At 33.0% G+C, this 26,737-nt stretch overlaps 2 protein-coding genes and 2 long non-coding RNA genes across 4 annotated transcripts in view; 1 reads left to right on the plus strand and 3 right to left on the minus strand.

The window, feature by feature from the left end:
• Dyrk2 (Dual-specificity tyrosine phosphorylation-regulated kinase 2) overlaps positions 1–16,835 on the minus strand; it is a 391,634-nt gene extending 374,799 nt beyond the window's left edge. Inside the window, exon 1 of the mRNA XM_074130627.1 lies at positions 16,656–16,835. Within this exon, the coding sequence (XP_073986728.1) occupies positions 16,656–16,820 (165 nt within the window). The 5' untranslated portion in view covers positions 16,821–16,835. The remainder of the gene's footprint in view (positions 1–16,655) is intronic.
• On the minus strand, positions 5,466–6,938 carry LOC141455530 (uncharacterized). The gene is made up of 3 exons (XR_012459329.1): positions 6,799–6,938; positions 6,240–6,354; positions 5,466–6,137 (listed from the first exon to the last, which is right to left on the minus strand). It is a non-coding gene; the product is annotated as an uncharacterized lncRNA (long non-coding RNA).
• Positions 7,094–14,415, plus strand: LOC141455528 (uncharacterized). The gene is made up of 3 exons (XR_012459328.1): positions 7,094–8,567; positions 9,576–9,778; positions 9,943–14,415. It is a non-coding gene; the product is annotated as an uncharacterized lncRNA (long non-coding RNA).
• Positions 16,836–19,645: 2,810 nt separating the features above from the next.
• On the minus strand, positions 19,646–26,737 carry LOC141455523 (sorting nexin-20-like). The gene is made up of 5 exons (XM_074130644.1): positions 26,440–26,737; positions 26,222–26,361; positions 25,819–26,148; positions 24,427–24,614; positions 19,646–24,074 (listed from the first exon to the last, which is right to left on the minus strand). Exons 1-5 carry the CDS (start codon positions 26,567–26,569, stop codon positions 23,897–23,899), a joined length of 966 nt encoding a protein of 321 aa, XP_073986745.1. The 5' UTR covers positions 26,570–26,737; the 3' UTR covers positions 19,646–23,896.

Here is a 26,737-nt window from a genome sequence, read left to right on the forward strand (position 1 = left end):
AGCCCTATTTATCTGAGAAGATGACTAGAAGATGGATATTCAGTCGAAATTGCCCCCTATTTGCAACCCTGTTCGCCTTTTTAGTTACTTTATTCTTGAAACGGAAGGGGGCGCAGGACTCACCTGTTCGATGTTAAGTAAACACTTATATTCTCGGTGTAAACTTCTTCATCTTCTTCTAAGATTACAGTAAAAGTAAATACCACTACAATCAAGTAAAACTTTAGAAATATTTTTAAGTGTAAAAAAAAATTAGTTTTTAGTTAATTAACGTCTAACAATATATGCTTTGATAATTTTTATCACTAGTGATAAGTTTAATTTAAAAAAATAATAATGATCATAAAACTAAAAAAGATAAAGAACATTGATGTATGTCGCTTGAAGTTAATTTTTGAGGTCATTACCATGGGGCCACATCATAAATACTTCCTTCCCCCCCCTTAGTATAAAAACAAAGTTATCAAGTGTGGTAATCGCGGTTCTTTACCTCCAAAAGTAATTACCACTATCTGCTAGTAAACGTATTGTATTCTTTATTTTTTATTACATCTAGGTTGGTAATAATGTTGCTTCACTTTTAATGGATTTAAAATTCTACTGAAATTATAACCTTAACAAAGAAGCCTTCTCAAGGTAATACCTTAAAACGATTTTTTTTCTAAAAAAATTTTGAATTGGTGTGTACATACAGAAATTTATAGAAGAGAATAGGAGTTAATTACGAAAAATAGTGCTATGCATTGAATCAAAGGGATTTCCAGTGAAGGGAATAGAATTTAATCTTCAATAACAGTACGCAAGAGATAGGAAAGTAGCACTTTAGAGAACATTTACCCAAAAATACCCTAATCAATTATTCCAAGTAAGTTGTTTCAAATATCAGTTGTAGGCTTTGATCAAATTTGAACAATTTGATTTTACAATCACTATTCAAAGTTTGAAAGAAACTCGTAGGAACTGTTTTCTTAAATAAATAATTTAAAAAAAGTCCATTTAGTGGAACATGGTACTTACGGTTGATCGATTTTGATTAAAATCTTATTTTGAGGCGTCTTCTTTTCGTTGCAAACGAAACAATAAATTTAAACTTTCTTCGATTTTTTTTCGTTTTCATGCTTTCTCAAAAGGTTTCTTTCTGACGTAAAATCAATTCCAAATTTTGAAACTAAAACACTGCTGAGCGGAAATAAAATGCAATTTATTCTAGAATTAATTACGTACAACTCAAAACAAATCGATAGATCCGTTGACGAACTTGACAATAAAATACAAATTTATACTTCTACTTTGAAATCCATAGCACCAATTTCCAAAGAATTATATCTCTACAGTCTAAAATAACTTCGATCCATTGTAAACAGTCCATTTTACGTCTTTAACCGGTTTGTAATTAGTGATCTTAACCTTCCTTTTATCACCCAAGTCGCCAAAACCTTATATACAGGAAACTCCATTTCAATCTGCAGTCAGACGCAAATCCACTGGCTCAACTTCTTTCTTCTAGAACTTTTGACACTCTATAGAGATATTAATAAATTGCTTGTTTCTGAGTGTTACTACTAAGTAACTTCTCCACTCGTTTGTACCATCTACAGTTCAGTGTTGTCATTGCACCACAAATAAGCGGGAGAAAAAAAATACCTTCATTATTTTCTCCATTGTAAAGATAAAAGTAAATATTTTAGGTGCTTACAAAGTAGAACTTTTCAGGATACAATAAAATTTATTTTAAAAAATAGCTTCAATATGAAATTAACGAAAAAAAGTGATAAATGTAGAAACTAATAAAATATCTAGAAAGTGAATCCCAATGGTCTAAAATTGATAACCCCATCTTTCAGTGCGCGGGTAACCTGTAAAGGTTTAATCAATTTCCAGTGGAAAAGTTGGGATTATCAAGGGATTTCCCCCAGAAATTATTTTATATATATTTATCAGTTTGTTGTAGAGGAGGGAGAACTTTTCTTGATGTTCAACTTACTCTGGGAAACTCGTTAGTGCAGCTGAACCTTTACCAAAACCACAGTACAATAACCTTTCTGTAACCTCCCTCCCTTGCTATCTACTCTTGGAATACTAAAACTTATCATTCTATCTTCCTTATTTGCTACAAACCTATTAATACTGTTGCGAAGCCCTTATTGCAAGGATTGTAGCAAAAGAATAACAGCTCAAAAAAATATTCAAAATACTATATCCTGAGACTGCTATACTAAGGTTAGTTTAGGCTGGACAAAATGTGAGAATGAAGGACATCTGAGATGTAGGTAGAGATAGATGGACCAGGGGAAAAGGGTGCAGAAGTTGCGAGAGTGCCAGACTGAAAAAAAAAAAAAGTCTTTTTGGTTGGTGGAGGCCAAAGTTCAAGGTGGACTTTACTGCCGCAGGAAGCACCAAAGAATGGTAAAGGATATTTATTTTCAAATTGGGGAAAATTGCTACAGGAAATTTGTCAAAGAAAAACAAATGATCAAAATTAATTAAAAATAATACTGATCAAATAAAAAATAGAATAAATATTTATTATAATAAATATATACAATGCATAAAATAAATATAGAAGTATAAATGTATAAAACATTTCAACCTTCTTAACTAAGTGAAGTAAGAGAAAAGTTAGTTGAGGAGGATTGGAATGCAAGGAAAAAAGGAGAGGAAAAACCTTCAGCTAGTGTAGAGAGTTAGAGTAGGATATGTTTTAGTGTTCTGTGTCTGTATGTTGTAGAAGGATCTGTAGGAGGCTATGGCAGTCTAGGATGAAAAGGAGTTTGAACAGACGATTTTGGGATATAGGAGTGTACCAGGGATAATGGACGCAGTCTCCGTGGAGTGAGTCAATTCTAGTGCGTCGTCGTGGAGAGAGTCTGTTGCGAGCCTAAGAAATTTGTTCTGCGTTATCTGAAGTTGCTTGATGTTGCTACTACAAGTCAGGCTCCAAGGCGCAGGAGCAGGCGTAGAGCAACATCGGCCTAATCACTACTTTGTAAAGGAGTAGTTTGTTAGTCACAATCATTTTGGAGACAGGTGAGAGAAGAGGAAATAATAATCTTGTAGTCCAGTTTGCCTGCGTTTACTTTGTCCTGTGCTTGCTTAGTGAAAGTCAGTTTGTTGTCTAAAATTAGCCCTGAGTACTTAACGTGGGTAGACCACGGTATGAGTGTGTTATTACATCTGATTTGTCGGTTAAGAGTGGATCTGCGTTTGGTGAAGAGTGTAGCGTTTGTCTTGTCGTGATTAATTTTAATTTTCCATTTGCTGCAGAATTTTGTAAGTCTGTCTATTGCAAGAGTAAGTCTGTTGGTGATGGTGTCCATTCTCCAAGATGACGTGTATAAGGCTACGTCATCAGCGTACAAGGCAAAGTTGACATGAGGTAGAGGATTTATGTAGGTGATAAACAGGTATAAGACCTAGGATGGAACCTTGGGGAACGCAACTGTTCAAAAAGCATTCACTATAAGTAATAGCATCCATTCACGGAGAATGTACCACTGAAAATCTAGAGTTTGAACTCAAATCAATTGGAACAACTAGCATGATGGCTGAATTAAAAAAAAAAAATCTATGTCTTCATCAAAAACGCTCATATCAGTATGTAAATCAATAAATTGATTTATACTAGCACAACAACTAGGTAAATAACCTAAATTTAATAATTTATTCCATCAAAGGGAAAAGATGTCGTGCAAAAAACATCGTAAATTTTAAAATATTTATTTTAACCTCCTAAAATATTAATAATAATCATACCCATTCAATTAAATAATAAAAATTTAAATTTAACAAATAATGACATAATTATGTAGTAATCATGATTAAATAAGAACTTTATGCATATAAATGACAAGAAATAATTTTAAGTATAATCGGGTATAAATTTATTAGGTTTGAATATTTTACTGCCTGTTTAGAACCCATAAATTTAGATAATTATTCAATGATTTATTAATTACTATTATTTTACTTTAGCTCAAATTTGAGTATGTTAATGCAAATAGGACAGGTGTCTATGTGTAAGAAGTTCATCTCTTAAATTTTTGTATTTTCTGAAATAATATCAATTTGAGGTTTCCTTTTGGATTCACGTCTGATTTGGGGGGATAGACTTTTTCTAAACGCAATTCTTTAAGTTTTAATGAGGAAGTTTTGAGAGATTCGATTCCTCGATCAACTAAATTGAAAAATCAATTTTCACGAAAAAACAAAATCATTTATCTGAGTAGACAACGTGAGTTATAAAGAAATCTATTCGAAGAGTATTCTATCTGAACTAAATTTAAATAATCTTTTTGTTAATTTTAAATTGCATATAAATAAATAGAAAAATAAAAAAAATTAGTTCAACAGTGGCGAGCAATCTGGTTTGCATTAGTATGTTAGTCTCTTTAGGCGACTAGCCCTATCAGGGCTTGACCCCACCTTGTGCTTTACCGTGACGTGGTGGTGGGGCTCCCTGAGATCGCTCAGGGCAAAAAGAGCACGAAGATTATCCGTTAAAATTCCTTCGCGCTCCCCAATCCCTTTTTGAAAATTCTAGTTAGCAGCTTAGTTCTCTTCATTTCCGCTAGATAGCACGCCTTATGTGTGTATGTATGTTCAACATGGGGATAAGCTTTAGAAACACATAGGTAGCGCTACCCTGCAGAAAAGCTTCTAACAGTCAGCTTCGAAACATGCTATGAAGCAGATAATTGCCCATATTCATATTATAAATAAATAGTGAAAAATATAAGTTTTATCCAGTCAAAAATTGAATAACTTTTCAACTGAAACGAGATAATCTTTAAAAAAAACTTTTATCTGAACAGCCTCCCGCCAGTACCTCCTTCGCGTGATTAGTAGCCGTCTAAATACTTAATTAATTCTGTCAGATTAGTAAATCTTCTAGGTTATAAGCTCCTCAGAGGGAGAGAACAAAAAATATATTTATACAATGCTGTAAGAGCGCTCATTGTGTGTTTTCTTGTAACTTAGGATTTCAATTATTTTTCTTGGTTCTATTTTAATTGAACCCTTCTTTGAGCCAAGTAGTTGTTCTTTTTTTATTTTCTAAAGTTTATATTTTTATGATTATTTTATAATGCAGTTATTATCTTGTCATTCCAGGATGTAGTGGTTTCAATTTTGTTGTTCATGTACTAGGCAGTCTCCTTGCTAAAAGATGTATTTTTATTCAGACAAATAAATCTATGATATAAATTATATTTACGTAAAATGAGACAGTACATCATATCGACATAGCACTTCAAAAGGAAACCGGACTCCAACTCTCTCCTTAAAACATTTTCAAGGAAAACTTTATACGCAATAAATCTTGGGTGCTGTTTTTAAGCAAATCCTAAAAACTGAAAAATCAATTCGGTATGAAGATATTTCCGTTTGGGTGTTTTTTTTGCCAAAACTCATTTTCACCTAAACGAAATGCTTATTTGGCACCAAAACCGAACATCAACTTCGTTCGTTTTGCTAGTTTCTTATCTAAGTTACATCAAAAGTTGATACAGAACGTCTTTTTACGAATTCTAGTTTGAAAATACACCTGTTCGCACTTCTAATTGTTATATTTTCTCTTATAGAGGAAGATGACATTGTAGTAAGTGAAAGTAAAGTGAGAAAGAGTTGTTTTCTCGTTCATTTGAACTGTTTACCTGTCCGTGGAAAATAGAGGAAAGAACATCAATGGAAAAAATTAATAAATCGGAATCATTCTCTGATAAAGCACTATGAATATTGATTGACCTTGAACTAAAATATTAACTATGTCACTTAATAGGCTTTCAATATTTACAAGGCAGCTGTTTTTTATGTTTACCTCGTTGGTATTTCCTATTTTATTTTTAGAAATAATTATTTATTTGGCACTCAATATTCGCAGGTGGCACTTGACCAAAAAATGATAAAGTGTAGCCTCTATGGATTGACCAAGTTAGTTTCCATCATGGACTGCAATTTTGTTTTGTTCAAAATAGACTTCAAGATGTTTCCATTTCTTGCTACGATTTTCTGAGCCTTATGTTTGAGAACTGTTTGAGATTTGGTCTCATTGTTTTTTTGTAGGTTTTCAATTCCATCAATATGATGACGCTTGCCTACAATATGTTCAAGGTGCTTTGAAAATACGCCTGTACACTTTCCTGAAATCAGATGCTCTTGTAATATGGATATAGTATCCGGAAGCCTTAGGCTAACTTTATAGAGCTTGCGCATAAAATTAAATATCAATTAATCGTTATTACATGCTGGCAACGTTTTTTTTCTCTTCAGCCACTTGAAACGCTAATCTTAAATCCCTTTCGTTACTCTGAAATAACTCCAATTTTTGCCCTTAAGCGACCAGTTCCTGTTCTAATGCTGAAAAACGATCAACAAAAATATTTTCAATATTTTTACCCCGTTTGCAGCGTAGTTATTCTTGCTATCATAACGTGGCTTCAGGGCCGGATTTTCCTATAGGCTAACTAGGCTTCAGCATAGGGCCTCAAGATCAAGAGGGGCCTACATTCAAATTGTTAGCGAAATTGAAATTACACTATTCTAAAAACAGTACCAATAACAACATGCTTCATTTAACATATTGATATATTATATCACAGTAGTGATGTATTTTATTATCTCTCATGTAATTTACAAACTTAAAAATGGGAGGTGAAAGGGCCTCATAAGTGGAATAGCCTAGGGCCTCTTTTCATCTAAATCCGGCCCTGTCTGGCTTGATTTAGATATCATATTGCCAGCAATCAATAGAAACACATAGAGGGAGAAAAATTATTTTTAATAGGAATACCGTCAACAAACCAGGAGTCAATTGATGGAACCTTATTGAAAGGTCCTTTGCCCAGTTGCTTTTCAATAACTCTCATCCAATATCAAATTAAAATTCCACAGAAATTTGTCACATATAATTACGTTGCAGTATTAAAATATTAATAACTAAGATTAACTAACCGAAAACCTAAAAAAAACACAAAATTAGTAAAAGAAATCTCAGCTGATTTTAGAGTTTTTCAGTAGATGTACTCTGACTTCGCCAGCTCAGTGGGCATAACTAGTCATGCAAAAAAGCAAACTTGTTTCTAAGTTCATGCATGAAAGTCGAGGGAGGGATGGAAACAGATGAGATCCATCCATGACAAACCCGTAAGTTCATTTTACAGTTTTGAGCTTTGCCCAAAGCATCTTAAGATGTCCATAGCTGTACCCAAAACGATGAGGAAAATATTTAGAGAAACAATAAAGAGAAAAAATTAATGACAAACTCTATCACAAGTTTGTGAATTTTACGGTAAAGAAAACACAGAACAATTTCCCGTTAATGTCCGCAAAAGAATAATTTTATCATAAAAATAAATATAAATGAAGGCAGTTTATTGTGGTCGCTTTTGGGCTATTGGTCCCTCCATCTATCCTTGTGGTTTTTAATCCTGTTAACTATAAACTTTATAATACTCTTTTGAACGGAACAACCACAAAGTTTATCGTCTGACGTCTTGTTGGCTCCGTCTTAAATTATATTTCTAAGCGAGAGCTACTCTATTACCTAAAAGCTTTACCTAGCGCTGTGACACGGTTCCATACCCCAATGATTCATCTTTTGTCCTAACCTCTTCAAGTTCATAACCTGCCGTATTTATCCAACCGTGAAGCTTTAGATATTGATTAAATATAGTGGAGGTAAACTGAATAGTAGCCTAACAATAGTAATCATGTCTGTAGACCCCTATAAGATGCCGGAGTTTAGTAGCGTAGTAGAAGGAGACAAGGGATGTACTGATGCCCTGGCTGCAACCCTTAAGGGGTCCCGTAAAAGCAAAAATAAAAAATAAGAAATACTTTTCAAGTTTTTTGTAATATTACAGTATCATTTTACTTGCAACTAAGGCGCCACGGTAGTAGAACGGTTAGTAGCTAAAGTTGGCAGGATGATTAATTAAAAAGAAAAGATTAATTTTTTTAACGTGGGTGAACAGACTGGTTGTAGTCTATGACGTCAGAAGGAGAAGTGAGGAAGTAAAAGGGTACATAAAGTAGTTAATTACGTTAACAGTGACGGCGTAGAAATGTTTACACAAGAATTCCGCAATCATTAGACTTATTGCGAGTTCTCGGGGGATTAATCAGTAAAATTGCACATACAATCCATCACATAACCCTAAAATTATAATAAAACATTTATTGAATATACAAATTTTAAAAAAATAATTGAAAGAAACTTAAGAGGAATATACGATTTTGGTTTTTAGTTGGAGTTCTAGAGAACTATTTCAATTTAAAAATCCCCTCCTTTTCATTTAAGTGCTGTATATTTATATTTGCAAGATTAATTTTAATAATTTGTAATTTTTAAGTTCATTTTTAATTTAACAATGAACACTAATTTGACCACAATCACGCCGGCACTACGTCCACCAGAACGTCGCACAGACGTAACGCTGCAGGTGTAAGTTTATCGATTAGGAGGACCGATGTTTTGCCAACACTACCAAGTCTGGACGCTCTCTCTTCTATGCAGCCACCGGCGTGTTTCCTATCTAACCGGCTGTGGATAAACTAATTATTTATATTAAGTAAACAAAATTTACTAAATTATGATGTTATTGTTTTAGAAGTAGAGTGGCGTAAAGAATATAATATCGTAAGGTAGTTTTCTGATTTTAAAACTCGAGATCCTTTAGATTTTCTGTTCTGTTATCGTGGAATTGTTCGGCAACTTAACCTGATAAATCTGTTGATTATCCTAATGAATTAATATCATCCGATTTAGTTGGTATTCAAAAAGAAAAAAACGTGCAAATTATTAACTGGCCAACTGTGTACGTAGAGTGACTTCCAGGCAGTCGCTGACTATCTCTCTCTCTCTACACAGATTGGATTAAATCTGTGATTCAGCTAGCCAATTACTAGCCATGTTTGCCAATCAATCTAGCCTCTCTCATCTGGGACCAGGGTCGTGCTAATGAAATCATTTGATTTCTCTGATGAAGATTTTGCTTTTTTTATGACCGTACGAACAAAGTTACTTTAAAACTGTATATGAAACACTAACATGACTTTCTCCTTATTGCTAGAATATAAAACAAATTGAAAAATTGTCTTCTAAGGTTGACTGAAATTTCCAGGTGACTTAATTCGGCTTGTTGAGACTGTCTTACAGGCATTCTAATCGAATCTTAAAATTTTGGTGCAATTTTAGAACTAAATCTGATATCTCTATGTCCTGCAACTTTAAAAACAAAAACAAAAAAATACGTTAACGTTGCCAGCAACATGCCACACTCTTTTTTGGGAGGGAGGGGGCTTACAAGTTTGATCAAAACATAAGAAACTAAAGGTGCCACAAAAAACCCTAACTCGTGGTATCGTAGTCTGATTGAACAATCCTATGGAATCTAAACTTTTCTAAAGGAGGTCCAATTGAAGAATTATGTTTAAAATGCAGACACCTGGGTTCATGTTTCTATTCAATATTTTATAAAACGTTTGAAGTTTTCTAAGCAAAATATAATAGCATTACATTTAAATTTGTTGTGCATATAATTGATAAAATTTTATTTTTTCATATACTTTCATGGCAGACTTCAACTACCATCGTGGGTGCAACACTGAACAATTATACAACAGGGTTATATATTACTTCGAATCAGTCTTCTCTTCACTTAAAGCCCTTGATTTAGATACCAACATCCTGAAGTCTCAACCAGCACTAAACCAAGACAATTAAAAAACAACTCAATAAGGAAAATCTCACTTACAGGAATACTAAAAAAGAGATTGTCGTGTGAGTATGTTACACTAGATTGTTTCAAAGCTCAGCTTTCTTTATAATTTAGTAAAAAAAAAAATCAATTCAAATAGCTCTTTATTTGATGATCCAGCCTTAAACTCGATATTTGATTTTTTTTTAACTCAAGATGTTGTTATAACCACTTTATTCCATTACAGTGTAAAGCACTCATGTTTTCTTGAAAACAAGTTAAAGGAAGAAATAAGTCTAATTTGATAGATCATTACAAGGAAAATTCTGTCAAATAACGCCAGAATACCCTTTTTAATTGAGGAAAGAGTGTTCTTTAACGGAATGATCTGTGTAATATAAAAAACAAATGTGAACATACAAGAAAAACTGGAAATATCCACATTCATTTGACTGCATTTCGAACTTAACATTTTTTTTGGCAATAAGGTTAAAAGGATGCATAATGCATAAATATGCAAGTATTTTTATGAAGTAAGTGCGAAGTGTCGTAAGAATGGACGGTTTTAGTGAAGATGCAAGAGTTACGTACAATGCACAGAACTGGTAAGCAGTAAAGGTGCCCAAGGAAATTACCATTCCCTCAGATCAGTTTGGAAGACGTGGTTTTACTCGCAATCGTAAAGAAATATGAATCATAGAACTTAATAAGTAAATAAATTATAAAATATAAGAATATACAAATCAGAGTCACATGATAAAGAAAGAAGTTGTACACAATTTCGATCAATTGTTGAAGAGAATTAACATTTAAAAATGAATTTGATACCAGACCTTAAAATTATACAATACAAATGATGTTTGAGCATTGGGTAATATTTCATTTATACTTTTGCTAGCTTGGGACATTTAATCTGATATTCATTTTAGAATTGACATCTGTCAAATAATTTCCAATGGAAAATGAGAAATATTAAAAAATAAAGGATACTGCCTGAATTTGAGAATCGAAAAATAAAGTTATAAATAAAATGGCAGATTGTCAATAATTGGTAGAGACAGTGTGATGTACAATTGTGATCTTTTAAGGATTCAGTTTCTATTACAGTTAGGGGATTTACTAAGGTAACTGGATAATGGGGCTGGATTAAATTAATATGCTCGCTGGTTGTAAAGGGGAATCCAAATATATTTGTTTACAGTTTTACTGAGTGAACTTCACTCGTTTCTCAGGTAACTCATAGTTTGATACTTCGTTTTACTTTTTCATGAAAAAAGAGAAAGCAATGGTATTGTCAGATATTTTAAAAGTGTTTATGCAATGCCAAGTCTTTTAAACTTTATTTTCCATCAAGAGGGACCTAGAAGGATCGACCAATCCTTAGCCGAATTTGTGTGTTTCAGAAAGGTTCCAAGTCAGAGGAAGGGGTAAGAGCCAGCGTGTAAGGGACCAAGATTCAACTCCTACGTGTACTTTTACAAATACAAAGCGAATGTAAACTATAAAATAAAAATTCAAATTTTTCTTTCCTTAAAAAAAATAATAGGACAGTCAACAGGATAGAGCCTTAGTGGCAGACGAAGGAATACCACATATCCGTCCGGAATGGAAGCATCAGAAACTCACAAATCGTCAGAAGTAACACTGATGTCTGCCTGCGTGCATGGTGACAGTCTCAACCGTCAGCAATAGTTGCTTCCCTAATTAAACGTCAATCTCGTAGCTTCGTCAACTAACCCATCAAAATTAAGTTAAATACTAGTCCAGATTTAGTTTCAGAGATGTATTCACTAGTAACTGACAAAAACTTGGATTACAATGAAAGATAAATAACAAAAGGAAGTTAATTTTAAGTTTTAATTATTTTGGATTGGGCCATAAAACTGAAATGAGACTCAACACAAATTCTTGACTCTTTCTCCTATCTTCTACAATCAAATTCCTTAAAGGCAATGCTTCTTTGGGCTTTAGCAACAGACTAGCTTGTAATTCTTTTGCACGACTTGAAAGAGAAAAGAGTTCAACAGGCGCCAGTTCGGGCGTATGTCAACGAACTGTTAGGCTTAAACTCCCAAGCCTCCTAAGAATCCATCCCTTTAAAAATCTTCGTTGTTTACACTTTTTACTTTGTCTTCAATCAAAGCATTCACACAAACCTAAACATCCCTTTCGACTGACAAGTTGCTTAAAAGTTATTCAACAAAATTCTATCTTAACATACAATCTCATCACAATCCACTGGCACCAACACCTTGCTTCCAGATAACACTCCAAAGGGTCTTGAAAAAACCGTGGCCTTGTGACGAGATTCTATTGGGGGAATCTTAGTGTCTTTTAAACATCCCATATTCCTTGTTGTTTCTTACAATGCAAAGATTCCCTAATTGTAATTAATGAAAAACATAGAAAAATACTTATATATAGGGTGATATATTCAAACAATGTTTCCCGTATATTCTAATCATTTTGGAATAAATTAGTTGATTACAAGAAAGGCTTGACTAGCGTACCGAAACCGAAAGATACTTTTAACACGCTAATTAACTTGTTTATTTATAGAAGAATAATTAAAATGTAAATAATACAATTTTTTTGTGCAATACCTTCACAAATAGTGTCAGTTGCCAGAAGAAAACAGTTTAAAGTAAACTCTTTGTCTTAAAAACGTGGCCTAATTATTTATTCTGGCCTTCCAGAGACTAATTTTAAAAACACGCTGAATACTCTAAATTTTTTTCAGGCAGAAACTCCTCTAAAAATTTCATTAAATCGGGTTTGGGGTCGAAGGAGCAGTAGCAATTGCGTTAAGTTTGTGTTTAGTCATTTTTTTTTACCTAAAAATATTTTTTTCAAGTCCTCAGACCATGCACTTCGACTTTCTATCTAGAAAGATCAGGAAAAATGTGAACAATGATTGGGGCTTAATTGGAACTTAAATTCCTCTCCCCTTATTGATGAGAAAAAGGTAATCCAGAAAAAAAAAAGAAGAGAAATCAATTAGAAGCTGAGAGAATTGAGAAGTTAGCGTGCCTGTTGAGCAGTTGAGCGATTATTTAAGGTTAACTAAGCGCTGGTATGTAAACAAAGTTTTAGAACTAGGTCAACAGCAGAGATGACAAGTGGAGGAAATGTAAACTAGAGGCTTGTCGAGGAGAGGAAAGTGAGTCTTCACAAGTTGGTCTAGTTGAAAGTTGATATACCAAAGTGACAATCAACCACCATTGTTCTCAAAGCCCTCATACCATACGCTGTTCAACAACATGTCTAAAAATAGATCTTGAGATAAAAAATATTGTTTGCATTTATTTATTTCATTCAGGAAACATCACATTTCGTGTTAAATGTAATAATCTCTTCTTTGTTTTACGGGCTATTCTGTACTGCGGTTAGGGATAACCACTCGCTAATTCCAACTCATTCTATCATTGATATTGTGAATTAAGCTCTCCAAATTAAAGACCAAGCATTCCAGAAAGGTGTAATTCTCTCTAATACCTGGGAACTTCCTAAATCTCTAATGAAGTCCCATATAGAAGGATCTCCTTGGTGCAACTCACGCCTTCACCTCATCGCTCCCCATATGTTTCTGAGGAGGAAAAACGGAGAAGTTTTAGGTAGCCAAGAGTTGTTCAGGGATACCTTGTACTAACTCTCTAGTCCCACGTTGAGAGGGTGTCCGTCAGATCTTGGGAATACCACTACCAGGTACCTGAGCATCTCTCCCTTTATATCAGTGAGTACATTCTCTTCCACCACCTGATAATTTCGCGGGTTTTCTAGGTAGTCACAATACCCTCCTAAACTCGCTTTAGTCAGGAAAGGTTTCTTAATCTACGGCTGAAATCTTGGAAGTTCCGTTCTCTGTGCCACCCAACCTTTGGCTTGAACGCTTTGGATTAGATTGCACTAGGGTTTGCCTGCACGTTGACTAAATCCAAATAGTTGTACATGTTAACTAGATGCCCTATATATGTCTGTGTGATTGTTAGGAGTGTGAGTACTGTGTAAAGTGTTTTGCTGAGGCTCGAGATTACTGAAGTTACTAATTCCCTCCACAAACAGAAATTGCTCTCACTGAACAATTTCATGAAAATTTGCGAGAAGTTATCAAATATTCCAAACAGTTTTACCTGAGAAATACATGTTGGAGGGCCACAAAAATTCGAAAAAATGTATTTTAGTGAATGCTTTTAATATTCCATTTAAGTTAATGAGATTTGGCAATCTAGTAAATCAGGCGTGCTGACAACCGTATTGATCTAGAAGACAACTTTTTGAGATTCTTATGTTCGAGTGGCAGGTATTGGAATTAACATAAAAATTTGATGTTCAACCAAATCAAACAAAGACCTGTTGTGAACACATACATCTGTCTCTTGTTACATCCACTTGAAAAGCTCCCGTCTGTTCACAACACGCTGTCTGAGTGATGTGGTGCTATGTAGTAGTATAGTAATAAACAGACAGAAGCTTTTATCGATGGAAGTCATATCACTCAAAACAAACTTGATGTATTAATCTCTGAAGATGAAATAATCTCAACTAAAAATAAGATTGATATGATAGACGATAATTAACTGATCTAAATTAATGAAAACTAACCCTTATCACAGCACAATGCTGTTCCTTTTTTATTAAAATGTTTTTTTAGCTATTTTTTCGAATTAATCTGGAGTTTTTAACTTGTAAACTTTTATTAAAATGGTAATTTAAATGTATATTAACTAATCAGATTAAAACAATCATAATTTATGTGAAATAAAAACTATTAACTATAGAGTGCTCTTCAGTTCACTTATCTCTCATTTAAATTATTAAATTCTAGAGAGAAAGATAAATGTTTTTTGAATTTATTAAGTGTGGGCGAGAGAAAAAAAAAAATCTATTACTTCATTAAATAGGGTGTGTTTTAAATGCAATTACAATGATGGAATAAATTGTGCAACTTAGTTATTCCTCTTAATGAATTCGTTTTACAACTTGCATGAACTCTAACAGAATAAATTAAAGAAACAGTAATTATCTCTATTGAAGAGCAATTCTCATTCTCCTGTGCAACATTTATTTTCTTGCAAATCTAATTTTTTTTATTAATTTTAATGTCTACTTTATTCTTTCTAGGCTAAGGTCTAATCTGAAACCAACACTGTAGACTAAAACCTAAACTTCTCTCTTCTGAATTCCTGATGAACGGTGGAAACTTTCTTTTAAATGTTATTGTACTGTAGGTATTAGTAATTCAGGTGTAACATTTTGCTAAAACGCAAATATTTTCAAATTAAGTTTTTGTATTTTTAAGAAATAAACAAATAATAATCTCAACGATTATTGTTGTCAGAAAAAATCACTAGATTTTTTTTATTTTGTACTCACATACTGTACACTAAAAAACTGTCTAAAAATAATTCCTCTTATGACGGGTTTTAATGTAAAAGATAAAAATAATAGTAAAGGAAAATGATGTCTGTGAAATGTGAATGATGCTATTGAATTTTAATGAACCTCACTAAGAGAACGTTTACTGACGCAAAAAGAAATCAAAGTGTGACCGCGCACACAAACGACTTTCTCTTTAATAATAATAATAATAATGATAATAATAATTCGTTTAGTTGACTTAGAAGAACATTTTAATTTATATCATAAAATGCCCCTGAATCTGCAGTGCTCATGATGTCGCTTTCCTCGTGAAAAACACGGAGAAGAAAGAAGTGTCAGAAGCTGCAGAGCAACTATTGAAATGCTGAACGATGGAAAAGATACTCCACTATAATGGCAATGAGAGGCATTAGAAGCCATCAGTAGCTATGAATGTCAATAAGATGGTTTTTTTTCCATCAGCAATAAATAAAATAGAGGAAAAATAATTCAATACATGAGTTTGATAAATGAAGAATAAATAAACTGAATCCAAAGTATTTGAAACAATCATTTACAAGCAGTTTAAACAAAAATAGATACTAAATTACTAAACTATAGGCTAATGATCTTGGTTGTCAAATAGATGTAGCTAACCAGATGGCTGGAGGTGCGTGTGCATTCTGAGTTGTAAAGAGTAAGTAGGAAATACTGAATGGATGAAGTGTTCATGAGTAAGGTAAGCACGAAAGATCTGACTTGGCGTGATGTAAACAAACAACCGAACTAAAGTTTATGAATTACATTGTCACTTAAGTAAAGTAAATGTATGGCTAAAAATAGTGAGTGTAAATTCTACTACTATATGATCACTGAGGAAATTCATAAATTTGTAATAAAAATGTTCAAAATTAAATAATGAAATTGATGAATTTTTAGGAGCTCTTTTCATTTTGGTCCACAAAAGATTTGGATTTATTTTGGCTCTGGCGAGAAATTTAATCAGATTCTATAGCAGTAATGAAATTTTACTAAGATGTTAGCAAGAACAGTTTGTGGCTAATCGAAGGGATTTGTTTGGTATAATTTGGAATTTAAAGAGAAATAGAATTTTATAAATGTTCAAGCTTGCTCTAATAAGGATTGAAGAGATGTTATTTGATTTTGCGGTAAAATTTCACCTCTCTTAATGCTGCTGGACCAATTACAAAAGTTCTTTAACTGCGTCTAACGTGTAATATGCGTCTGATGTAATTGGAAGATGGCCTTAGTTTATCATAGTTAATCTAAAGTTTCCGCTTGTATTTTGAAATTGTAATCTTGAATACTACGAATATTGTCTTGACGATTGTGTCAATTCTGTATGATGATACAATGTAATGGCCCGCGAACAAAGAATTATAATCTACAATTAATTGTGAAGTTGGACAATATAATAATAATAACTAGAGTAAAGATGTTTTTCAATAATGAACAGCTATTTTCTATTTGCTATGTTTTTCAAATAAATTTACAATCTAAATAGTTTTATAAATCTAGATAAAACGTTTAGAAGAAATAAGTCAACAGTTTAATGGATTATTTAAGAAAATAAATAAATACCGCAACATGATGCATTGACGATTTACTAAAAGAACGATGCACCCTGGACAGCCTTGGCATGGTGGAAATTTCCAGTATAGAGCAGAGTGAAGCCAGATCGGTTTCGGTGAGGGCCCTTGGCCTAGCCTCCAGGCCGGCTCCGATGGCGCCGCACCTGCTAGTCATACCGGCACAGGCACTGGGGGCGCACTACTGCCACCCCTGATACACACTGCGGGGGTGGCTGCTCATTCAAGAAGGGGGAGTTTTGTTGACGGCCGTATCCTAGGAGATCTTCTCGCGCGCATCTCTGGACCCCAAGACATACATTTCACTTTTATCTCTTACTCCTTCAACGGTAGTGTGCCTTTCAAGAATGACAAACACTTTATCTTGTACGTCCTTTTTATATAAACAAAAAAAATGTTAACGTTGCATAAACGTTATAACATTTTTTAACAAAATTATCTCAACAAATCCAAATAATAAGCAATAATGAATTCTGGGAAAAAAATATTCTCACTATTTTGTCTGACGCAATGATTGGCAGCTAGTCCAATATTGACAAATTTTCTTTCTGACCATGTAATTTGGCCTAATGTTAAGTTGCCATTTACTGATTAGAGGGGCTGAAACTTCTGCGTTGCCCAAGAGATTTCCTTAAACGGAAGTTCTTTTATTTAAAAATACGTATAAAATAGTTTGATTGGAGGTAAAATTCACTTCGGCACTTTCAGTCTCCTGATTCATCTTCATTTTTGGAATTTTTCTAGTATAAGAAATTCGTAACAGTATTTTACAAGTAATAAAGTCGTACATTGCACCAAAATGGCACATTAGTGGGGAATTTAAACCCAAGAAATGCCTTCTTTTTTAATTTGGCACCGTCGAACCATATCTTGCTATCTGCCCAGTCATCACTCTGCCAGCCACTTCTATATCCTGCAACCACTCTCTTCGAGGTTAGCCTTTCTTTCTCCTATCAACCAAAGTGTACACAAAAATTCTATTATTCCATTCTTCCGACATACGTTTAACGTGCTCAAATCATAAGAGGCCCTTCATCGCAATGTAATGAAAGTTACTAATCTCCTGTTAGATTTTTCATCCAATTTAGACATTCGAAATTTGTTTTTTGCCCTAGGGGGCCCGGGAATAGAATTGGCCCTCAGTGTCTGCTTATCGTAAAAAGCGTCTAAAATGGCAACTGTCCGTTGACCTAGTTACCTATTCCTGTTTTGTTTTTTTTCTACTCTTTCTCTAACTCCTTCATCCTTTTCGTTTCATCGGACAGACGATGCTCAAACTCTTAGCTAAGACGTATCATCTAAGTGATTCAAACTCTGTTCCTTCCTAGCCAGAAGATTTGGTTTAGGGCCAGTACTCACTCCTTAACCTTTCTGCCACCAAACGAGGGTAATAAAAGTTGTTGTAGATCTAGAGTTGTTTACAGAGTTCATCCTCTCTGAAGAAAATCACGGGAGCCCCACACACTCAGAGATCCCTACCAAAACGTACCTTCTCCTATATGTTTCTAGCCCGTTTAACTTCTCTGATGTGTACCCAGCTTTCACTTGCATACGTGACAGTTGATCAAAATACAATATTGTTGATAGCTAGTTTAAACACTCTAAGCAGTCTGTTAAACTTAGGATCTATTTCTCCATAGATATGTTTTTACGATGCTATTTCTTATTTCATACACTAACCCTCATTCCTTGCTGGTACTGACGCGGCTTAGGTACTTGAAGGTTCCACAGGATCAATCTGGATATTTTTTTTTTTTTTTAGGGCTAGCCGGGGTTCAGGTTTTCTTCATTTATTTAGTTTTATTTTCATTAATTACCATTCCCAAAGTCACTATTGTACTCTTACACTCCTCCAATGCTCGAAAGAGTCACTTTATTCTGCGCAGATCTGTTAATTTTTTGAAAAAGATCCACCCAGTTGGAAAAGGCATGTAATAATTAAATGGGTTACTCTAAATCAATGAGCTAACACCTATGTTAAACGGTTTTTCATTTCCATTACAGGTACTAAAGTAACTGAATTTTTATTGCGTTAATTATTGTACTATTCAAGCAGGAAAATCTATCACACAATTTCTTCAAGAGTAAGCTTGAAATTTATCTTATATTCTATTAAATTCATCATTATTCAATTATTCTTTCTAATTTAATTAAAGATACTTTTTTATATTATTTAAAGGTGCATGCCAATAATGTAGAAAGATCTTTTGTTCTGTTCTGTAAGAGCATTATGAAATTACTTATGTTTTTTGGGTCATATGTTTGTTTCCTTCTTACTCGCCAAAATTACAAGATTTACATAAGAAAGTCGATTTAACAGAAGTCATATCTAATGCTACCAATTTTTTGGCACTCTGCGTGGGTATTTCATAATAAGTCTGAAAAATGAAGAATGAAGAATGAGTGATATTGTGAGAGGTCTCAGGGTAGTTCGTATAGTTGGGCTGAAATACTAGTAAGGAAGCCACAATTTAAGTTGTTTTTGCTGGGATACCCGCACAGGCGTCAAGATCCTAGAAGTTATTTTTCCAATAGGAATCCATACTTACATATGTATTTAAGCACGTTTCACCAAAGATATGTGCCTTATATAAATCATTCTTTTGAAATGTGAGATTCTGTGCTAGATGAAGTAAGCATGTGTTTTATTAATTTTCCACTTTTTTTCAGAATAATATCATACAAGTGCCATGGAAAGTGGAAAGATAGGGAAATGAAAAAATGTCCACTGAGTTATCTTAAGACACTTTATTTTATTTATTCTTTACCTTAAAAAAATAAATAATAACATGGTGATGCATAAATCAGAAACGATTTTAACAATGTAGAGATGGACCTACATTAAATTTTTTTAAAATTGTAATATGTAAATGATACGAGATATTATTTATCAATTCACAAATTACTTTTCTAATCATTTTTTTTGTTTAATCTTAATTCATGACTAGAATTGAATTTTTATTGTTCTTTCTTACTTATAAATTTAAAAAAAATACTACTTGTGGTCAAATTATTCATGAAGCAAAAAAATTATATAAAATTTCTTTTAACATTTACTTGAACAAATCACAAAATAATGTCAGGGAACTTTAAACGAATTACGAGTATAATGCATAAACGTTTTTTCATCACATATTCTTTCATCATTGCCAATTCCATTTTGAACAAAAATTACAGCAAATAACAAAGACAAATTTAAACAAACTAGACAAATCTACCTAAGTATTATTGAAGATAAAATACCGTCTGTATCGAGAGAACATTTCGGAGGTAATGCACCGAACAAAGGTTCTGGGTGCCAAAAGACCTCAGTTGATTACTGGCATTAATTTTTTAAAAAAACTTATATACACATCCAATCATTTAAACTTAATAATGTTAATTAATTTGGAGGCAGTCAAAAATGGTTAAAAAAAATATTATTGACCTAAATCAAACAATTCAAGTCTTACATCATGCCGAAAAATGTAATTCGACAAAACATACATCTTTTAAATTAACCGTCCTGGTAATCTCATACACTTAAGAATTGGTGAGCAAATAAAATCAAAAAGTACCCAGGTAATGAAATATTATCTCTTTAAAACAAGCGTAGTTAAGAAGTAAACAATATCAGAAAAATCTGGCAAGATTAGTTGCTGTCTAAATTGATTGTGTTGTGTCAAGATGGAATTTTATTATCGAAGAGAATTTTAAGGTCTACTTGAATTCATTTGATTAGAAGATTTTTCGATTGATATGATGTTTCAGAAAAGATTAAAGGTTTCTTGGAAGAAAAATTCAATCCAATTGATACGATAGATTTATAAATCGATATTGTAAATCTATAGTCGTTCTAAAGGTTTATAAAGAAGCATTTTGTTGACAAATACATTGTTCTAAGTATTTTAAAAAGTAATTAAGCAAATCTTTTGTCCATTTGGTACTGATCATGACATTTTATAAGAGGCGCAATTATCAGGGAATGCAGAACGGACAAAGAAGCAAACGAAGATGGTAGGGATTAAGACCATCTTAATGAACTATTTAACAGCATTTCGTTTAGAACTTGCTTTTAGGACCAGCAGGAAGTGTATATTGTAGAAAACTACCCTGAAATGGGTAGACGGAAAAAGGACACAAAGATAAGTATTTTAAAAAGTAATTAAGCAAATCTTTTGTCCATTTGGATATGATGACATTGGACTGATCATGACATTTTATAAGAGGCGCAATTATCAGGGAATGCAGAACGGAATGCTGACAAAGAAGCAAACGAAGATGGTAGGGATTAAGACCATCTTAATGAACTCTTTAACAGCATTTCGTTTAGAACTTGCTTTTAGGACCAGCAGGAAGTGTATATTGTAGAAAACTACCCTGAAATGGGTAGACGGAAAAAGGACACAAAGATGTTTCCAGATATTCCATTACACTTCCAATGAAAGTCTCAAGAAGTAAAAGCAGAGATCTCTAGATTCAAAGTCCAGCTAAAATGCTCTCAGATTATTCTCTTCCTAGGGGTCTCTTACTGTTCCGAGTCCAGAGACGGTGATTGCTGTCTGTATCGAGAGAACATTTCGGAGGTAATGCACCGAACAAAGGTTCTGGGTGCCAAAAGACCTCAGTTGATTACTGGCATTAATTTTTTAAAAAAACTTATATACACATCTAAAAAATTTTTAAAAAACTAGATTAAAAAAGCAGCTTAAATTGTGACATTGATGAAACATAAAATGGTCCCAATTAATAAGAATTACAAAATTAACTAATAATCGCCATAACTCAACTAGGCACAATTTCAAATACAAAAACACGAATCATAAAGAGATAATTTTAAACATTACAATTAAAATTAAATACTAAAACAATTATTTAAAAAAATAAAATAAAAATTCAATTTTCAAAATCTTAAAATAGTTTGAATTACAATTATTAACAATTAATACGTATCAACCAAAATAAATTCAACTTATGAACTATTGTAACGCTAACAAAGAATATTACTAAATAACTTCCCTGCTAAAACAAAACTAAAAATTAATCATATAATTTAATTGTAATAAAAAAATGACTTTTTCATGTTATATTCTTATTCAAATACGAATATTTTAAAACTGTCACAGAGTTTCTTGTAATCACCAATTTCTTTAAATTACGAGTTTATCCACGCAAAAGACTTATAACATTGCTATTCATTACCTCAGCCATTTTAATACTTATTAATTTTGACGATTGAAATAAGAGTTTGGTCGAAGCGCAATGATCTCGGAAGCCCCAGGTTCGCTTATTGGTAGAACTACTATTTCTAGGAACGTCTTCAGTATAACTGTGTTCTGATGTTCGAAAAACATAACCCAGAGACATGGCAGCGCACTGTGAGAAGGCTCCTCTCATATAAAATAAAATTACATAAATATACTGTTTTTGCAATAACTTTATAGTCTTAAGTTAATAATTCAACACAGTTACTGGGAAAAAAACTAAAGATACTCTAAAGATAGAGAAGCATTTAACAATTAAAGAAATAGTAGCAATGTAAGTTGTTAACACATAACAAAATAAAAAATAATTGTGCATAACTTTTGGTGTAGCCTTCATATTTCATTTGAAATCATATTATGCTAATGTTTGTTAAATAAGTAGTACTAAATCAGGCGTCTGAAAAAACAATTTTCCAGAAGCTGTTATTTTTTTTATTAAGCAGTTATTAACTTCTGATATTATAATCGACTAGCATGGCCTTTACACTTTAATCCTAGCCGAATTAGGCTTCTAATACATCTCTAGAATTCAGTTGACTTTAAAGGAGTCATTGATTGCCATTTTCAAGTTATTCTTACCAGTTCACTGTCAGACAATTACTTTAATGGTGTAACGTTATTGAATTGCGTAATCTATGTTCTGACAAAGTAAAAGGACCACCAAGCAAAGCGTTGTCTTTTGAAAATTTGGGTATAACTAATATCCCATAGACACTTCTTTAGGGATGTTTTGATTCCAGCCAACAAACACAAATAACACTCATTACTGATAACTCCGATACACTGGGAGCCTGCAGAGGTAGTTGATATGTGCAACTATTTGACTTTAGTGTACTCTAGCCCAGCCTAATCCAAAGTGACACACGTAACATGTGAAAATGATTATCACGAGGGTGATTTCGTTGAAGAAGGAGCTCCAAGAATATATCCTCATTGGGGGAAGGGATTTTTTGGGTAATCCTAATCTGCTGGTTTCCTTTTAGAGCCTGATTAGTTGCCAGTTATTAAAACGGAATATATCCTACCTTATGGACATTTTATTGCACTAAAGATTGTTTATCCAAAATTACCGGCTAACCGCTTCTCTGGGATTTCCCTAGGGAGCTCGGTAACCAGAGTGCATGGATGCACACTCTCCTCAAAACCCTTTAATACGGAGTGCCAGTCTTGAAATATCTGGAGAACACCTGACTAACGGCTCCTTTTTCTTCCCTTAAGTTCACTTAATTTAGGAAAGCCATCAGCCAAAAATCTGGAAAACCTCAGAGGAATGATATGATTTGCATTAGAATTATCCTTAACGGCTCCCCACTCATCTTGGTATCCTCTGTTTCAGCATTTAATGCGCTAAAAGATTACAAAGAGTAGGCTTCCTATCAAAATACAAATTTTTCCCCCCAAAAAAATGTAGTGGATACAAAAACTTAGAAAATGGAAATCAAATTCATCATTTAGAGTACGATTCTGAGATGATCGCGTTCTAATTGAATCATTAAGCTATTAAATCATTATATGCATAAAATATGTTGTTGCTAATAAAATAAAAAAAAAAAACTTGTTTAAATAAAGTTAAATGTCTAAACATTTACCTAACAAAAAAATTGTATACTCTCCTTGTTTAGTAAACATAATCAATCTCTTAAATATCACTCAAGCTTTACTGCCTTACAACAAAATTTCAAAAATTTTGTGGAAGGTCGGGCTAAGCATTTTTTTAATTGAAAACATGAGCTTTTTTTTCAACAAAATAAAGATTGTGTGTCAGTAAAAAATAAAAATAAAAAGTACTGTCTTTTTCTAAAAATAACATCAATTGATGCATAATTCTTTCTAATGCAATAAATACTACTATACATTAATTATCGGTAGGAAGACTCGATTTTGGAATCACAAAGTCTTAAACGGATGTATACTTTTCTTTTTTTTAACTTAATACAAAAATTAGCATTAAATTCATTAATATGTTAAATTTACAAGTAAGAAAATTCAATTATGAAGTGGTTTCATGATTACTAAAGTCATCTAGTAGCATTTGTAATAATGGCTGAGCAGCTGGCCTTGCAATTCCTCGTCGAATCATAGACTCAAGATGTTCAACTAGTGGTGCAGCATCTTTTTCATGTCGCCGACATAATTCAATAGTTGTACTTAACAGAGGTACGTAATATCTAAAGAAATACCATACTGAGTTATTTTCAATTTATAAACTGAACTGAAGCAATAAGAAATAATAATTGTAAAAATGTATGCGCTTGTAGAAATAACAAGGTATTAAAATTACTAGTATTTAAATATTACCTATAACATACTTAAATACATAATATTTTTGGTTTAAAATATCTTCAAGCTAAACATATGCTTCATATACAGAAACTACATCAACATAGTCATTTTTTAATAACTCATCATCAATTTAACTATCAATACTAATCTTAAAACCTCTTCTAAACAAAGTTAAGCTTTCTTGTAAATCAATTTTATAATTATAATTCAATAAATATTAATGAAACGCTTACGCACCTGAGAAGTTCTGAATCGCTAACACCTTGGAATCTACGTACAGCTAATCCTGCTAAACCGACGGCGCATGGATCTCCACTTTCACCGATCACGCACATCCATAAACACAAATTACGAAGAACAGCCGGTGCTCGATCAGTCTGTAATTTATTCATCACCCAGAAACAGTTTTCTACAAGTGGTATCGCCTGGAAGTAGTTAAGTGATTAACAGACTTTGCAGATGAGACCAGTAGTTTCTAACTTAAGAAAAAAATCCAAGAAATTCTATAAATTTTCCTAAACTTGAACATCGGTTCAAGAAAGTTTTGAACTAATATTGTTTATAAAATAGAAAAAAAGCTAGTAAATATTCTAGCTATAATTTTCTGCTAAGAATTCTGATAGAATGTGTAATATAATATTATAATAGTATTTTTTAGACAAATCTATACTGTTTCAAACATAATAATTTTCGCAAGAAATTTAATGCGTAATTTAAGTTTGTGTTTAAAAATTTAAAAATAAATCGTTTTTAAAGTAGACACAACACGAAAATGTAATTCGTAAGAAACTTAAGTCAAATTACGCTTGATTTATCTTTGATTTGCACACACGATGGCCGCAAGATCGTCTTGGATCAAACTGCAAGAATGGCAACACTGTTCCGAGGGTGTGTCGTATTTCAGCCTAATAGGAAGAGGAATAGCCTAATGGCTAATAGAAAGAGTCAGGTTACAACCAGTAGATTTAAGACGCTTAGCAGCAATAGTATTTCCAGTCAGGCCAAGATTTTCATTTATTAGACTATTCCATTGTCCCCCCATGATTCGGATACTTGGACAGTTACCAAAGGGGAATGGAATTTGAACGGCAAAGAAAAAAAAGTTCTAGGAAAAATTATAGGCCCAAAATTACAAAGTACCGCCTGCCGCAACAGAAGAAACGCTGATCTATGCAAAAAAAAAAAAAAAGAAAGAAAGTGTGTTTAGTTATTCAAATAAAGCGAGGAAGGTGGCGGTAGTTTGGATAACTGAAGAACAGAGAGCTCTCCAGAAAACACACAGGACATTCTGGAAACAGAAGACAGGCTAAGATGCCTTAATGCTTCTTATTGTAGACTATGTGGTACATAGATAGATAGATTTCTAGGAAGAGAACAACTAGATAGGGTACGCAACAGATTCGAACCCAAGACCATTGCGAGGCAGTCCAGTACTGATAATCCTTCCCGCATTACAATTATTGTAGAATTTACACCAAAGTTGTTTAACTAATCATTTCCTTCTTATCTTTACTATCATAAGTTTTCTTAAATTCTAGAAGATATGAAACATCCAGTTTGCTTAGAGAGATTACCAATATAGATAAGATGTACTATATTTAAAAGTAAATATGATACACTCAAACGAACCTGATAATACTGTTTATCTCGAATCAATTTCAAGGCGTCTATCAGCTCTCGTTCTTGGAAAAAAGAAGTGACAGCCTCGCAACATCTTATCTGTGTAGTACTGCCAATTAAATCGAGAAAAGCTTCAAAACCTGTGCATCTTGAAGATATAACTTCAGGAGAAAAGTTTCCAACAATGGTTTTTTTTGGAAAAGGTATTGTAGACAACTGAATAGCAAAATCCTTCCTCAAAGCGTTATAAAGGCTTAGAAAGTCGTTATAGCGCCTTTCTAATACTGCAGGATGCGAGTCTTCCATTTCATCCATTACCCGGACCATCACGGTATAAGCCTTCGAAAAAATAAATAGGACTTCAGACAAATAACAATCAAATCGGTAAATATAAGCCATTTACTTTACATACCACATATTTTTTGTGTTTTCTAGATTCTACTGTTCTGGCTGAAACTATTTCAAATTTAAGGTTTTTTAAAGATGTCATGTCATCTGAACAACCCTTCATTTGACCAGCAGCTCCACCTCGAGATACATTTGCCCATGATTCTAAGAGAACATTTGGACAGTAATTAATGATTAGATTTAATTTCAAACAAGTAAAATACAAATAAAGACAATACTCACTAATATAATCACTTGATTCTCTTTCTTTGGTATTATTTTTAACAACTAATTCTAAAGATACTCCTCCAAGATTAATATTTTCTATGTCAAGACCTATTTCATCACTCACAGAAGGATGGCCACTATTCATGCCAAAATTCGACAGCCAATTCTACAAACGAATCCTGAACCTATTTATCATATTTGAGAAAAGTAATGATACTTATTAAGCTCATCTTTCTCGGTTGAGATCTCTGTGATTCACATATTATGGACAGTGACAATAATAATTTCACCACTGGGTTATAACCTACCGTCC

This window comes from Rhodnius prolixus, unplaced genomic scaffold (genome assembly GCF_049639745.1).
Source record: "Rhodnius prolixus isolate KJV_2025 unplaced genomic scaffold, Rpr scaffold_4, whole genome shotgun sequence".
Taxonomy (NCBI): Eukaryota; Metazoa; Arthropoda; class Insecta; order Hemiptera; family Reduviidae; genus Rhodnius; species Rhodnius prolixus.